A 17,970-nucleotide genomic window follows, 5' to 3' on the forward strand; every position below is an offset into this window, starting at 1 on the left:
AAAGGGCGCCTGCACTCTGCATGGCGGGCGGAGGCCACTCCCAGAGCTACAGGGTCACCTGGGAAGGGGCCAGCCAGGCCTTAATCGGACGCGCCCAGGCTCGAGGCAACCTACGATCCCTCCGAAAGTCCTGTCGCACCCCTGCCCGCCAGCCCCGCGAACCCCACAAAATGCTGAGTAACGATCACCAGGAAGTGTTTCTGCGTGTGCACCTCCGCCTCCTTTCCGGAGTTTATCGCGAAGGTTCTCTTCTCTTCCCTCCTTCCTGTTTTTTTCACGTTAACAGGGAACCTGCTGCTCCAGCGTGACACAGCATTTTAGTGCGGTAGTGACGGCCGGGAAGTGGCTGGGATCCTGCGAAGCAGACAGCTAATGCGGGTTGAAAGTCCCGCCAGAGTGACGCAGTTGTGACCCTGAGCAGGCGTTGACCTCCCGGTGCCTCAGTTTTCCTTTCTGTAAAATGAGAATCATGATGGTCCCTAACTCCTAGCGGTGGTGTTTTGAGGATTAAATAAAGTGCTTGTAAAGTGATTAGGAGAGTGCTTAGCACATGGTAGGCACTCAAAAAGTAGTTATAATTAAAGCTGTTGTGAGCACTAATTAGTCGTGCTTGGTGTCATGTGTTGGCAGGACTGGGGATTGTGGAAGGCGAGTATGTTAGGTGGCATTGTGAAGCCAGGAGGGAAGCTGGAAGTGGAAATGGGCAAGTTGTTGAGCTGGAATGAGAGCTAGGAGGCTGGAAAGGAGTGGGATTCTGTTGGGGTAAGAGGGCGGAGCATGATTTTTCAGGTGGAGGCACTTTGGATGCAGCTTATCTAGGTGTGATTGGCTGGGATAGTGAAACTGCTCCCTGGCTTCCTTCTGTCTGCTCTTCCAAACAGAGAGGAGGGAAGGAAAACAGGTTTTGAACCTCTTGTGCAAAGTTTCTAGAAGGTTGAGGAACACAGTCCATGGGTAAGGATATAGACAAGGGACACATTCTAAAGACAGTCCTAGACAGAGGGAGGATGGGCTGGCCTGAATGCGGCAAACTTCCCGTAGAGAATAAGGACTAGTGGGGCAGAGAAGAGGCCTTACGGGGTACCAGGAGCACAATACAAAATTTGCTTCGCTTCTGCTGTGTCTTCAGCCCAAGTTACATCCCAGCTTCTGGACCTATTAGTTGGTACATTTACATGGGAGATGACAATAAATATTTGAGCTGTAGGAAGTGGAGGTACAGATCTCCAATGGCCATCCAAACCACCCTCAGCTGACATCTTCTCTTCAAGGACCTTCCAAATGTCCAGGACCAATGTAGAGGGGGGATTATGGGGGATGCTACAATTACAAGGAGCAGGGAACTGGCAGGCGAGCATGTGTATTAAGAGCCTGGACTCCGCAATTAGATTCCCTGTCCTCATACCCACTCTACCACTTAGTGTCTGGGTAGCTCTAGACAAGTCTAAACAGCCTTCCTATGCCTCAGTTTCCACACCTATAAAATGGGGATAATACCCTGTGCTACTAGAAGGGTCAAGTGAGCTAAAATATATGTAAAGTGCTTAGAACTATGCCTGGTACACAGTAAGTGCTACATAAACTATGTTTACAGGCTATTAATAGGATGGTGACATTCCTCTGGAATGATGAAGGAGGTGGAAGGGGAGACTGTAAAACAGGTGTCAAAGTCCTAAGTGAATTAAGTTATCAGGAAATTCGTAAAGAACAGTGAGCTCGGTAACATGAATCTCAAAGGAAAAGGATTTTTTTTTCCCCCTCAGAGGGTGAAAGAAAAGTAGGCTAGACTTGGCCCTATCCAAAGAGGACAGTCCCCTGCTTACAGGGACATGGGAAACTCAAGTCCTTAGGATTTCAGTCGGGGCAAGGAGGTAACATTCTGTGGGGAGAGTGAGATGCAGGGGAATCGCTGGGACAGCCCAGTGAGGGAGGATCTGTTTGTGCAGAAAGGTAGGGGTGAGAAGAGCGAGAGAGGGGGGGTGATATAAAGGCCTTTCTTTGGGGGGCTGCTTCTGTGTATTAGTCAGAACTCTCAGTTGTAAGGAGAAATTGCAGCTCAAACGGACTTAAACCAAAAAGAATTAGTAACTCATACAAGTAGGAGCTCCAGGGGCCTAAAGCTGTCACAGGACCACCATAGTTATTGTTTCATTCTCAGTGGGTTCTCCACCTAATGCAAGACTAGCCCCTCCAGGCTTAGGTCCCTACCATTTTAGTATCCCCGAAGAAAGGGCACGCTTCTCCCCTGCTCTAGTAAGTGCCCTGGAGGCTGACCTTCACTGACTTGAGTTGGGGGTAGAGGAGGTAATCAGCCTTGCTTGAACCACTTATTTCAACTAGGAGTGAGCAAATTCCAGGGGGTTACCAGAGAAAGGGGAAATGCATTTTGGACAGACTAAAACGGTATTTCTATGTTGTCAAGAAAAGCAGAAATGAGGAGCTTGGGTGATGAGCTTGCTTCAAGTTTCTGGGTCAGCTCAGTCTGAGGCTCCCTGAGGGACCGGAAAACTAGGTTTGCTGTCTTTGTTCAGGTTCGAATTTGAAGAAGATGCAGCTCTAGGGCTTCTGAGCAAGCTTCTCTCAGATCACACCTCTCTCTAAGTATGAACCCTGACCGCCTCATTCAGCATAGCTGAAGGTATGTGATGATACCACAGACTCCTGGACCACACCCAGGATCACAATCTTTTGAGGTATATCCCTGGACTCTACATTTTAAAGCAGCATCCCAGGTGATTAGGTACACTAAGATTAGATAAACTTGGCCTTGGGATCTCCAAAGGGAGGCCAACAATTAGTGAAGCTTAAAGATTGTCTAGCAAGAGAGTTGAGATGAAGACACAAAAGTGAACATGTAAGTGATATGAAGTTGGGAGCTCAAAATACAATGGTAAAGAAGGAAAAGGAACAAGTACAAGTGTCGAACAGTCATTCAGTGCCAGGCCTGGAGCTGGGTATATTGCATCATTCTTCTCAACATCCCCTAGGAGATAGATTTAATTCTCATTCTACAGAGAGAATGAAGGGGAGAAAGTGCCAGCACAGTTTTCAAGCCAGCCCATCTACATGTCTTGAATTTCCTCATGCCACCAGTGACAAATATCTAACATAACTTATACTAATTTATGAACTCTATCTATAAGGATATTTGAATAGCTTGCAGAAACTCCCTCTAGAACATCAGTTCCTATTTGGGGATTTTCAGATGCTGATTTAAACACCCCTGGAGTAGACTCCTGATTAGGTACTTAAACTGTTAACTGTTTAGATTTTAAAAACTAATATACATATAAATACATTCCACAATTTCAATGCTAAGTTTTTTTTTTTTTTTTTTTTTTTTTTTTGCAGTACGCGGGCCTCTCACTGTTGTGGCCTCTCCTGTTGCGGAGCACAGGCTCCGGACGCGCAGGCCCAGCAGCCATGGCTCACGGGCCCAGCCGCTCCGCGGCATGTGGGATCTTCCCGGACCGGGGCACGAACCCGTGTCCCCTGCATCAGCAGGAGGACCCTCAACCACTGCGCCACCAGGGAAGCCCAATGCTAAGTATTTTAATGTAACCTTCAGTATAATAACCCCTATGAGTAGCCTGCACACCACTGCTCTTTACATCCCTTCATCTGGTGCAATCGCCCCCCTCCCTGCCCTCTCAAACCCTTTCACTGTGTACCTTGCTGAAACTAGCTGGATTCAGCAGCACCGATATATTGTTAGCCTCTTTTACCTTACCTGAAACTTCTGTTCTTCTCAAGTGTGGGCTCCATGTACACCAGGGCCCAGGAAGTCAGGCAAACCCCTCCTCTTGCTGCTTCCAGATTCCTTCTCCTTTTCCAAGAAGCCCATGGATGGCTCTATTTAAAAAAAAAAAAAAAAGGTAAGAAGGAAGAAACTTGACCCTCACCTCACACCATACAACAAAATAACTCAAAATTTACTATACAACTTCTAGAAGAAGATGTTGGAAATAAACCTTTGCAACCTTGGGGCAAATATTTCTTAGGCAGGACACTAAAATCGTTAACTATAAAAGAAAAACCTAATAAATTTCACTTCATTAAAATTTGAAACCTCTACTCTTTGAAAAACAATGTTAAACAGCTGGTAAAAACATGGCAATAACTGGAACACACACTTCTCAAAAGAAGATATCTGAGTGACCAATAAGTATGCAAACAGAAAAATGCTCAACATCATTAGGCATCAGGGAATTTCAAAACTGCAGTGAGATACCACTTTGTACCCACTAGACTGGTAACACCAAATGGTGGTGAGATTGTAGATTGCCTGGAAGTAATTTTGATACATTGCTGATAGGAGTGTAAAACTGGAAAACAATTTGGTAAATTTGTTTTGTTTTCCTTTTTTTCTTTTTTTTTAAAGTAAAGTTAAACATACATTTAACATATGGTCCAGTAATTCCACTTCTAGATATTTACCCAAAGGAAATTAAAACACAAATCCACACAAAGACTTGCATATGAATGTTCATAGCAACTTAATTCACAGTAGCCCCAAACTAAACCCAAATGTTCATCAACAGATGAAAACTATTACTAATACCACTAATGGAAGTGATATATCCAGATGATAGAATACTTCTGAGCAGCAAAGAAAACTACTATATATACAATAAAATGGATGAATATCAAAAATACTGTGCTGAGTTGGAAGAAACCACACAGAAAAGACTACATACTGCAAAAATCTATTCATATGAAGTTCTAGAACAGGTAAGACTAATCTATAGCGACAGAAAGCAAATCAGCAGTTTCATGATGCTGGGGTGGGGGGATTGCCGAGAGGCATAGGGAAACTTTTTGGTGATTATATAGATCTACACATTTTTTACAATTCATGGAACCATGCACTAAAGATGGGTACATTTTATTTATTATGGGTGCAAACTATATCTGCAATAAAGTTGATTTAAACAGCTAAACTGTAGTCTCTGAATAATCCTTTCTGGTCACAGAAGCCATCCTTAAGACATTAAAATACTCACAAAGCAATAGAGATAGGATAAATTGAAGCATTTAGGCAGTGCTCTAATTTGGATCACGTAAGTTGTAAGCATGGCTAACCAAGACAGTGCATGCAAAAGTAGATATCTTTTTATATGAAGTAGCCTTCATATAGGATATAAGATGTTAAACATATACAATCTAATTGGTGTGACATACCCTACTTACTCTAAATCCAGAGACATGGAGAACCACTGAGGGAAAAATACAAGTAAAACCTGGTGGACTCTTTATAAAGGGCCACCTTGGGAGAGTCTGAGCCATCCACAGTGAAGAAAGCACATAGTTAAGAAAGGTAGGGTAAGACTCCTCACACCCCCAAATGAGGTAAAAAACAAGGATGTCCACTCTCACCACATCTAGTCACCATTGTACTGCAGGTTCTAGCTGGAGCAATTAGGCAAGAAAAAAAAAAGCATCCAGATTGGAAAGGAAGAACTAAAGCTATCTCTGTTTACAAATGACATGATCTTGTATACAGAAAATCCTAAAGATCCTAAAAACTATTAGAATAAGCAAGTTCAGCAAGGATTCAGGATATAGGCTCAGTATATAAAATTTAAAAAGAATGAATTACTTGGACATAATTTAATAAGAAGTGTGACACTTGTACAGTGAAAACTGCAAGACCTCATTGAAAGAAATTAAAGAGTTAAACAAATGAAAAGACATCCCATGTTCATGGATTGGAAGACAATATTATTAAGATGTCAATACTTCCCAATTGATCTACAGATTCAGTACAATCCCTATCAAAATTCCAACTGCGCTTTTTGGCTGAAGTTGACAAGCTGATCCTAAAATTTATATGGAAATGCAAAGGAAACACAGAATAGTTAAAAGAATCTTGAAAAACAAGAGCAAAGTTGGAGGACTCACACTTTCTAATTTTAAAACTTACTACAAAAGCTACAGTATTCAAAACAGTGTGGTACTAGCATAAGGACAGACATATAGATCAGTAGGACAAAATTGAGAGTCCAGAAATAAACCCATAAATGTATGGTCAACTGACTTTCAACAAGGGTGCAAGACCATTATGGGGAAAGGACAGTATCTTCAGCAAATGGTGCTGGGACAATTGGATATCCACATGCAAAAGAATGAGATTGGACCCATACCTTATACCATTGACAAAAATGAACTCAAAATGGATCAGAGACCTAAATGTAAGAGCTAAAACTATTAAACTCTTAGAGGAAAACATAGGTATACATTTCTGTGACCTTGGAGTAGGCAATGATTTCTTAGAGTGGGGTGGGGCAGCAGTGAGGCTCAGATATTGGGGGAGACAAAAAAAGATAAATGCCTACCCTATTTTCTTTTTAACATACATTCCTTCTTTTTCTCATCTAGTGGCCTGTGAGTTGGGAACCAGGCATGATAATATAATTCCCTTTGCCAGTTTGACTGGTTCAAGAACCCAGGTCTAAGCCAGTTAGCAGAGGGAATCTGCTTGACCACCAGGGTCGTTTCAGGATTGGGAATGTGACCCAATCTGGGCTAAGGAGATGAGAGGAAAGTTTGCTAGAAGATTCTGGGGAAAGTTACATTATTCCTGAGATCTGCATTAAGCAATGATCTCATTTTCCCTCCAGATACTGTTTTTTGTAGTCTTGAGGCCTGGAAATACTGAGCCATCTTGCTTCCAGCCTGAGATGAAGAACATGGGGAGAAAACAGGGCAGAAAGCATCATGGTAACTGCCGAGGAGAGGGCTAGAACCACTGGATGAAATCCCTCCCCACCACCGACACCTCTCCTGCATCTGGACATTCAGTCATGTGCATCAATACATTTTTGTCTGGCTTAAGCAACTTCAAGTTGGATGTCTAGCACTTATAGCCAAAAACAACCCGACTGGGGAAAAGATTCATGAATATGTGAGCCGTTTTTGTAAGCTTATCATCTGCTGAATTCTGAGAGTTTAGTATAATGTGGTTTTTTCTTTCTTTTTTTTTTTTAGTATAATGTGTTTTGATTGAACTAGGAATTGTTGCTCTTATGAAATTGTGAGGCAAAGATGAGATTTAAATTAATGCAACATAAACAACTAGAGATCTGCTTCATTAGGCCAGGGAAAGAAGTAGTTTATGATTATTGCCAGATTCTTGCTCTTTCTGCATGAATGCCCCGAGAGGATGAGCCAGCCTCTCAGGGAGAGAGATACATTTAAATTCCTGGAAAGGCCTCCGGGACAAACATAAATAGTATTTTAGAAAACATTACCCTCCCTCCTCCTTCTTTCTTCATGGAGGAGACATCTGCTGCTTTGGCCTGCCTAGCAACCCTCCCCATTTCTTTGGGTAATGACACCCTGCTCTTCCTCTGGATAACTGTCTCTCATTCATTCCCTGTAATCCTGTTAGGACCTGCCCCTACCACTAGGCCCAAGGGTGCCAGCTGACTTCAGGCCAATCAAACTCTCTTAGAAGAGCTCAGCTCTCAAGGGGAGTGATGCAAAAGGGAAAATCATTGGAGTCATTCCTAAAGGGATTCCCCTTGGGTCCCTCCTCCTGAGATCCCTGGAAATGCCTGACTCCTGTCCTTCTTGAGGCTTGATTCTGGAGGCCTCCCCATTTGCTTAAGGTAGCCAGTGTGAACCTCTCTGGCAGGCTGACCCTCTCCACTCAATCAATCCTTGAACACAACCCAGCCTTCGTTTAGGAGTTACCCTTTTAATTTTTACGAGGCATGGGTAAATATAAGCCTGTTTATAACAACTTCGATCATATGCCTAAATTATCAGGTAATCAATTATTAACAAAATCTTTACTGGGAACTAAAGTATTAGAAATTCAAGTAGTTTTATGATTAAAGGAACATATATAGCACTTACTGTGTCCAAGGCGTTGTTTATCTGTTTAATCGTCATTATAATCAAGTGATGTAAATACCATCATTATCGCCATTTTACAGATTTTGAAACTGGAGCACAGAAAATTTCAGTAATGTGCTCAAGGTTACACAGCTAGTAAATGTAGAACTGCAATTCAAACTCTAACAGTCTGACTCCAGTCCGGCCACTGTGTAAACTCTGGCATCAACAGAATGCTGAGACTTTAACTACAAAATCAACCTCTAATGAGTAACATTAGTAATATGCAAAAGCATCTTAATGCTAGAATGTCTTCCAGTCCAGAAGCAAGAGAGAGAAACAGAGTTGGCTGAAGCCCCTAGGTTCCGACTCTCAATTTTGGAGCCAAATGAAAACTGCTTAGGGTTTCCAGGGAAAAAAATCCTCATCTAATTAGTTAGCAAGCACAAACTAAGTCCAAACACCTGCTACTGTTTTTCTTTCATTGTTGCCAGGTGCTCCATAAGCAGCCTTGGATCAATAAGTAATTATAACAGAAGCTGAGTATAACTAATTACATAACTTTAACTTATTAAGTTTATCTCAATTAAAATGCCCCATAAAACTGGGATATTTTAAAGGCTGTTATAGAAAAGGGGAGACTATATGATTAAAGCCTGTTTCACATTTGACTCAGCTGTGAGTCATCTCTTCCCCAGTGTGAATTCTCATCTCACTATTATTAACTCTTGTAAATATCTGTGGTTATTCACACAATCTTTCAACTAACTGTTGAGCACCTGCTAGGTGCCCAGCACTGTCCCAGACACTGGCATCATGGTGGTGAGCAAGCAGACGAAAATCCTTGCCCTCATGATACTGGTGTTCTAGTGGGAGTTGTAATTTTCCAGCTGCACCTTTGAAAAAGCCTGAATTTCTCCCAGCTCCTGACTGTTTCCATTACTATAATGAATGAAAGAATGAGTTCATCTGAGGGCTGTGCCTAGTCTGTGCAACGTCAGCTGGCCTGGTCCTTCCAGAGGTGTCCAAGGAAGGAGGACACTGAGGCTAAAGGCTGCCTGGCAGAGGCAGTCATATCTGCCAGGAGATAATGATGATTCATTATTGTGCGCCCAGGATTTTAGATGAATAAACCATGCACTTTGAATTTTTTTTTTTTTTTTTTTGCGGTACGCGGGCCTCTCACTGTTGTGGCCTCTCCCGCTGTGGAGCGCAGGCTCAGCAGCCATGGCTCACAGGCCCAGCCGCTCTGCAGCATGTGGGATCTTCCCGGACCGGGGCACGAACCCGCGTTCCCTGCATCGGCAGGCGGACTCTCAACCACTGCACCACCAGGGAAGCCCCCACTTTGAATTTTTGAACACAGTTCTCACAACAACCTAAGATCTAAACATAGTAGCATTTAGACTGCTGCCTTAGGCTCATGCTCTCTTCTTTTGGCCCCCTTCCCTTCACCCCACATCTTGGACGTGAACTTCTTGCCTGAGGACTGTGAAGACTAACTCGTCTGAAAACGGAAAACCAAGAACCAACAGATTCTTCCCAAATACCAAAACAGCCTGTTATTTCAGAGGAGTTAATTTCAGAAGGACAACAGATCAAGCTTGAAAAAACTTACATGGATCCTACTGGTAAAATAGGCACTTGGGAGACTGTGAAGCAGACAGCCAGGAAAGGACAGTCGCAGTTTTCCCTGAGCTGCAAAGAAGTCTTCATTATAAGTGCATTGTCCTGGCGAAGGAAGCAGTTCCGACGACCAATGGGAGGCTAATGCCTAGAATTGTCTGCAGGTGTCGCAGATGGTAATGAAAGCCCAGAAGCAGCTGCTCTTCGGGAGCTTGAGGTAGAAACTGGCTCTAAAGGTGATGGAATGTTACTCAGCCATAGAAAAGAATGAAATAATGCCATTTGCAGCAACATGGATGGACCTAGAGATTATCATACTAAGTGATGTAAGTCAGACAGAGAAAGACAAATATCAATATGATATCTCTTATATGTGGAATCTAAAGAAAAATGATACAAATGAACTTATTTACAAAACAGAAACAGACACACAGACTGAAAACAAACTTGTGCTTACCAAAGGGGAAACATGGTGGGGGAAGAGGGATAAATTAGGAGTTTGGGAATAACATATACACACTACTATATATAAAATAGGTAATCAACAAGGACCAACTGTATAGCACAGGGAACTCTACTCAATATTCAATATTCTGTAATAACCTATATGGGACAGAATCTGAAAAAGAATAGATATATGCATAACTGAATCACTTAGCTGTATACCTGAAACTAACACAACACTGTAAATCAACTATACTCCAATATAAAATAAAAATAAAATTAAAAAGAATTCCACAGACTGGGTAGCTTGTAAACAACAGAAATTTCTTTCTCATAGTTCTGGAGGCTGGAAGTCCAAGATCAGGGTGCAGACACAGTCGGATGAGGGACCTCTTCTGGGCTGCAGACTTCTTTGTGTCCTCACGTGGCAGAAGAAAGCTCTGTGAGATCTCTTTTTATTAGACCATTAATCCCTTTGATGAGGGCCCCACCATCAGGACACAATCACCCCCCAAAGGCCCTATCTCCTAATAACATTACCTTTGGGGGTTAGGATTTCAACATATGAACTGGGGGTGGGGGGGGGCTGGAGCAGACATTCAGACCACAGCAATGGCTCTCTAGATTTGTAAATCATTATGTATAAAAAGATAGTTGAAACAAAGTTTATTTGCCTTTATATAAACATGTGGCATAGAGAGATGTATGCAATGGAGCGAGATCATACATATTAAACATACCTTAATTAACTCAAAGATGCATATTTTTTTCACTGAAATTAGTGTATGTCTTAGAACTGAAGCATATCCCATACTAAGTGTCAGCATTTTTTTCTTTCTTGGTGATACATAATAACCCTACCATTGGTAGTGTCTCAGAATCAATGAAGTAAAGGGCACAAGTTCCCAGACAGGTATTGGGGTTTATACAATTTATTGAGGGTGCTCTATTCAAAAAATCCTGTAAGGGAGGGACTCAAGCATGAGAGGGACAGGGACAGAGCCAAACAAAATCCTAGGTCAGGACTAGCCTCTGGCGGATCCCTAGGAAGTGGGCTCCAGAGTGCAAGCCCCACCACAGTTTTACTCCCAAATTACTTATTGACTATGGGTTGCCTTTAGAGGAGTCATAACCACCTGGGCAAAGGGCTCCCATCAGCCAAGGATAATTCTCAGGAGAAGTGGGGCAGCTGGTAGCCATTATCAGCCAATAACCACAACAACTGGGGTTTGGGGACCTCCACTTGGTGTAGGGGGTCTGGGGGGACATTACAACATCCGCTATAGGACTCCTGCTCAGTTTCATGGTTCATAGGGCCCAGAGAGTAAAAACCAGCTTCTCTCAAGAAGAATAATCATTCTCCTGTTACAGAGTGATTTTATAGGTTCTCAATAATATCCTCAGAGTAGACTCCTCACCAAAGGTCCTAGGGCTGTTTCTGCCAGGTCTCCTGAGGACAGGGCAACCAGATGCTATCAGAAGCCACACATGCCACAGGCACAGAGCTCTTCTGATGTATGTGTGACAGACCCAGCTCCCAAGGGACTCCACAAACTGTTGATATCTGGGGTGGAGGAGGGGCAGTAGCCCAGAGGTGAAACCATGAAGTGGGGCATATCTTCTCTGTCCCCTGCCCCACCTTTGTAGAATCTTGTCTCCCATCTTAGCATCCTTTCATCTTACCCACTTCACCAACACTCTTCCTCTAGCTGATCTCTAACTTTAAACTGTTCTCAGGATGTTTCTTTTTATCCCCCCAAAGAACTTACCTTAAAAAAAGTGTTAGGGGGCTTCCCTGGTGGCGCAGTGGTTGAGAGTCTGCCTGCCGATGCAGGGGACACAGGTTTGTGCCCCGGTCCGGGAAGGTCCCACATGCTGCGGAGCAGCTGGGCCCGTGAGCCATGGCCGCTGGGCCTGCGCATCCGGAGCCTGTGCTCCGCAACGGGAGAGGCCACAACAGTGAGAGGCCCGCGTACCGCAAAAAAAAAAAAAAAAGTGTTAGGAATTTGATGTCTTACCACCTGGGTATATCCACATTTTAAAGACCACTGGGAGAGGGTACTGTTTACGATAAGGACATGAATAACTATTGGTGTGACTGAAGGCATCTGGAGTCCTTTAAATCATTCAATATGGACAAGTTCCTCATACAAACTACACACATGGGGTGACTGAATAAGAAAACAGAAAAGTTGGGAAATATCGAATTCTGCTCTCATCAGGCTAGGCTGTTACCCTTAGCTGATCCTTCCACTCCTTTCCTGTATCTTGGCTTTCTCTGCACAAAAGAGCAGCTGGGTGGGCATTCCCATGCTCAGTCAAGGGCATAGACAAGGATGGAATAATTCCAATATATTAATTTTCCCCATTGCAGTGATAACAACAGTAACAGCAATGACACGGTCAACAATTACCGTATGTTTCCTAGGTGTCAGGCCCCTTTCAATCTCCAAGCCTTGTGAAAGAAGTTGTCAGTGGACTTCCTGGTTAGTAAGAGGTAAACCTTAATCTTGGGATCCTTTGTTACCTGGATCAGCTTGAGTACACATTAGAGCTGATCTAGAAATGAATGTGAAAATGATGAGAAAAAAATAATTTGATCAATGCATCCTTTCATAGACTTAGACTCAGCATGGGGGGGTGGGGGGGGTGGGACTCCGGATCAACTAAAGGAGATGCAGTGACAAAACAGAAGGCTAGGATCCTAAGGATACAGAGCTAAAAGGGAGCTTAGAGACCACACCATTCCAACTTTCTCATTGTACAGGTGAAAAAATTCTATCCCAGGTAAACTGTTCAAAGCCACAGAGTTCCAAGGAGATGATTGTGTGTGTGTGTGTGTGTGTGTGTGTGTGTGTGTGTGAGAGAGAGAGAGAGAGAGACATGCTTATAAAGGCAGGTGTCAATGAGGAACTTGCTATGTTTAAGTGAAGGTATCTTAATATGGAAATACAAATTTAATGATAGCTGTAGTTAAATGAAGCTAGGAATGAATAAGAATTAAGATTGGAGAAGGCATGGAGAAAAGTATGGAGGGTCCTTAAAAAACTAAAAATAGAACTACCATATGATCCAGCAATCCCACTACTGGGCATATACCCTGAGAAAACCATAATTCAAAAAGACACATGCACCCCAATGTTCACTGCAGCACTATTTACAACAGCCAGGTCATGGAAGCAACCTAGATGCCCATCAACAGACAAATGGATAAAGAAGATGTGGCACATATATACAATGGAATATTACTCTGCCATAAAAAGGAATGAAATTGAGTCATTTGTAGAGATGTGGATGGACCTAGAATCTGTCATACAGAGTGAAGTAAGAAAGAGAAAAACAAATACCGTATGCTAACACATATATATGGAATCTAAAAAAAAAAGGTTCTGAAGAACCTAGGGACAGGACAGGAATAAAGAGGCAGACGTAGAGAATGGACTTGAGGACACAGGGAGGGGGAAGGGTAAACTGGGAGGAAGTGAGAGAGTGGCATGGACATACATACACTACCAAGTGTAAAACAGGTAGCTAGTGGGAAGCAGCCACATAGCACAGGGAGACCAGCTTGGTGCTTTGTGACCGCCTGGAGGGGTGGGATAGGGAGGGTGGGAGGGAGACGCAAGAGAGAGGAGATATGGGGATATATGTATATGTATAGCTGATTCACTCTGTTATACAGCAGAAACTAACACAACAATGTAAAGCAATTATACTCCAATAAAGATGTTAAAAAAAAAAGAAAACAAAAAAGATTGGAGATGGCCTTCTAAATGGTAAGTATTCATTTGCTGAGAGTAGATTATCGATCATTCTGAGCTCATTTTCTTGAGCAGCTGGTGAGAAGGGCAAGCATCACCTCATGGAGGTGTGTTCCGGATGGCGGGTACCTGTAATTAGGGCACACATCCAATAGAACATCTTGGCAGGAAATGTGAGAATGGCAGTTTTTATGCCAAAACTGTTCTTTACTATTTTCAGAAGGATGTGCCTACTTCTTTATTTCTCTAGTTTTTCTTATCTGCCCAGACTTAGTCTATCAAGGATTTATGAAAGACGATGCGCAGTCCACGAGTCACCTACAAAGGTTAATTTTTGGCCCTACCCTACCCTACTGTGGTTAAATACTGTCAGATTTCTGAAAGGCCCTAAAACACTGAACATTTTTAAAACTTTGGTCTCTTTTGACGTCTCTAGGATGAAAAATCTTTATTGCATATGGTACTAGAGGCTGTTGGACCATACAAAAAAAAAGTGAAAATAAATAAATCAGTTCATATGTTCAAAGAGATTCCATTCTGGCTGGAACAGTAGAAATAAAAACATCATCATCCTTATCCCCATCCTCACTGGAACACTTGCTGTGAACAGGTCCCATACAATTGCTTCATGGACACTATTCCATTTAATATTCACCTCGACCTTTTGGAGGTATCCATGATAGCCCAGTTTACAGATGAGAAAACTGAGCCCCAGAGAGGCCTCTGGCCCAGCAGTGGCTGAGTCATAACTGCAAATCCAGGTTTATCTGACTTGAGAGCCTGTGATTTCTTCTATCACCACACACTGCCCTCACAGCAAGGCTTGAAAGCAAAACATGGTGATTCATCGCCTACCTGAATAATAGGGACAGAACTGGCCCTAACGTGGAGTAGATTTGTTCTTGGCTGTGGCTACTATTTATCATGCCTGGCTTTGGATTCAGTAGACCAAGTTCTCACCCTCATAATGTGATCTGTGTGGGAGCCGACTATAGACTTGTAAAGGCTACAGAAACCAGGCAGTCTGTGACTTGTTATTATATGTGTTGAAGACAAGCTAGAGAACAATGTAGACAGCTTTGCTCCTTCTAGTTTGTAGATTATGAATGTATTAGATTTGAGCACATTATCTTTCCCTCTTCCAAACCTGCATTTCTAGGCAGGAATAGAAATGTATTCCTGGCCTTATTTGCAATCTTAGGGTTTCTTGTGTGAGTTTGGGCAGAAGTCATTCATGCCACCATTTCTCGATCTAATAGTTACCAAGCTCCTACTAAGTGCTTGGTAACGTCCTTGGTACTGCATGCACAGGGATGGAAAGCTACCACCCGTTTCCTAGGAAGCTAAGTCTCATGGGAGACAAACACACGATTGCTAGGTTTAGCAAATAAAAAACACAGGACACCCGGTTAAATACTACATGGAACATACTTATACTAAAAATTATCCTGTGTTTACCTGAAAGTCAAATTTTACTAGGCACCATGTATGTCATCTGGTACCCTAGGCAGATGTAAAAATCCACCAGACCCCACAAAAGGTGGTGGCTCTAATGGTTGTGCACACACAGCTCCACAGACACCCAAGAGAAGGAACGCTCTCCCCATCTGGGATAGCCAAGGGAGGCTTCATATGACTGTGTGGGCCCATTTGAAGGAATGGTGTGTGTGCTGGGTGATCTTGAAGAAGATCTGACAGGCAGAGATGTGGGGAGGAAATTCCAGATGCAGGGAAGAGTACAGAGTTTGACATAATGATAATGCCTGGGGTCTGTGGGCAATGGGAGGAGGGCAAACATGAACATGAGGGCCAAATCACCAAGGGCTTTGGCAGAAAGATGAATGATTCACAACTTCATTCTGCCATCAGTAGGAAACCATCCCATCTCTACTTTTTCTTCTTATTTTTTCATATAATCAGACTTTGGCTACATTTTCACAAAATGGAAGCCATGGACCCATGTGACCATGAGAGGTAATTTCAGGTAGTAATTTCTGATGATTTGGGGTAGTATGGGGAATGCAGCATTAAATAGCCTTGACTCATTCTTCAGGGAGAATGTTAGTTCTTTTTGTTGTTGTTCAATTTAAAACTCTTATTTTTACGAGTACACTTAAAAAAATTAATAGGCTTTTTTTCTTAGAGTTTTAGGTTTAAGAGATATTGAGCAGAAAGTACACAGAGTTTCCATATACCCCCTCTTGATACCTTTTTTATTCTCTTTCAATACTGATCACTCAAGAAGAAGGTCTTAATTTGGTGCTATTCTATCTTTAACACCTCTCTAATAGTTGTTCATCCTGTTGGAAGAGAGAAAGAAAAGAGAGGAGGAGAGGGGAGGGGAGGGGAGAGTAAGCACTCAGCCTTTGAGTCTTTGACTGGCCACATACCAAATTTCATCATTGAATGATTTTGTTTCAATGTATTCGCTTATTAAGTTTTTTTGTTTTTTTTTTGTTTTTTACTTCTGAGAACAATACTGGTCTTCTATTTAAGGTATGTTGACATTGACAGATGGATAAAAAATGGATAATGGATAAAGAAGATGTGGTATGTAATACATAATGGAATACTACTCAGCCATAAAAAAGAAGGAAATATTGCCATTTGCAGCAACATGGATGGACCTAGAGATGATCATACCAAGTGAAGTAAATCAGACAGAGAAAGACAAATACCATATGATATCACTTATATGTGGAATCTAAAAAAATGATACAAATGAAGTTATTTACAAAATGGAAATAGACTCACAGACATAGAAAACAAACTTATGGTTACCAAAGGGAAAAGGGCGGGGGAGGGATAAATTAGGAGTTTGGGATTAAAATATACACACACACACACATATATATACAGATATATAATAGATAACCCACAAGGACCTACTGTACAGCACAGGGAGCTATACTCAATATCTTGTAATAAATAACGTATAATGGAAAAGAATCTAAAAACGAATGTGTGTGTGTGTGTGTGTGTGTGTGTGTGTGTTTGTGTGTATCTGAGTCACTGTGCTGTATACCTGAAACTAATATAAATCAACTATTTTGCAATAATAATTTTAGAAAGAGGTGTGTTGATAAAAAGATTTGTTGCAAAATAAATGTATTCATATACAACTAGTGAATAGGAGAAGTAAATAATAATAAAATTGGCAGGCAAATGACAAAAGCTTGGAAAATTTAGGGCTAAGGAATCCTGGCTGAGGTTGCATTCTTACCTGGTGACAAGTTCCCACCCAGCCTTTTCAACATTGATGGAGGAGTTTTCTGGAGAAAAGCCCCATTGTCTTTAGGAGAATGAATAAGGCTCACCTGGGGGAGCAGTGGCTTTATAGAAATCCAGTACAGTCGGCCCTTCATATTCATGGGTTCTGCATCTGCAGATAAAACCAGATGCATATAGAAAATATTAAAAAAAAATTCCATAAAGTTCCAAACAGCAAAACTTGAATTTGCTGCATGAAAGCAACTATTTACACAGCATTTATATTGTATTTACATCTATTTATATAATTTACATTGTTTTAGGTAATATAAGTAATCTAGACATGATCTAAAGTATCCAGGAGAATGTCTGCAGGTTATATACAAAGTCCATGGCATTTTATATAAGGGACTTGAGCATCCATGGATTTTGGTATCTGAGGGAGGTGTTGGAATTAATCCTCCATGGATACCAAGGGGGCTGTTACTGATATCATAGGTTTGCTTGAGGATTAAGTGAGATAGTGTGTGAAATTAATAAGCCTCATTATTGATCATAGGAGTTGCAAATTGTTTTTGTCATTCCTCTTTGGTTCTAATGCCTCTCTGATAGTTTGTTTGTTTGTTTTTAGTGTTTCCTTGCTTTATTTAAAAACCATCATAGCAGGAACTTCCCTTGTGGTCCAGTGGTTAAGAATCTACCTTCTAATGTAAAGGACGCAGGTTTGATCCCTGGTCGGGGAACTAAGATCCCACATGCCATGGGATAACTATGTGCTCGCGCTCCACAACTAGAGAGCCCAGACACCATGACTAGAGAGAAGCCCGCGCACTGCAACTAAGATCTGACGCAGCCAAATAAATAAATATTAAAAAAAAAAACCCATCACAGCAAACAAAAAACAGGCTCAATATCCTTTGGTTCTACAGTGACCATGGGTTTCCATTGAAATGCAGTTTAAATTTAGCAAAGTCATTTTGGTGTCCATCAGGTTAAAACAGAATTTCACAGTTATCTTACAAACTTGCTTTAAGGCTTAATTTGCATTTATAAAAAAAGTTTTAAAGCTTCCCATGAATGTTTGTGAAGT

General features: G+C 41.9%; 1 protein-coding gene across 1 annotated transcript in view; it reads right to left on the reverse strand.

Annotated features, from left to right (window-relative positions):
- Positions 1-369: 369 nt before the first annotated feature.
- LOC309806729 (thioredoxin-like) overlaps positions 370-17,970 on the reverse strand; it is a gene marked incomplete at both ends in the record, with an annotated part of 60,368 nt that continues 42,767 nt past the window's right edge. Inside the window, 3 exons of the mRNA XM_082625681.1 lie at positions 370-453; positions 2,275-2,336; positions 16,988-17,052. Coding sequence (XP_082481807.1) covers positions 370-453; positions 2,275-2,336; positions 16,988-17,052 — 211 coding nt within the window. The remainder of the gene's footprint in view (positions 454-2,274; positions 2,337-16,987; positions 17,053-17,970) is intronic.

The sequence above is a fragment of the Mesoplodon mirus genome (assembly GCF_964341445.2).
Source record: "Mesoplodon mirus genome assembly, chromosome: 1".
Lineage (NCBI taxonomy): Eukaryota > Metazoa > Chordata > Mammalia > Artiodactyla > Ziphiidae > Mesoplodon > Mesoplodon mirus.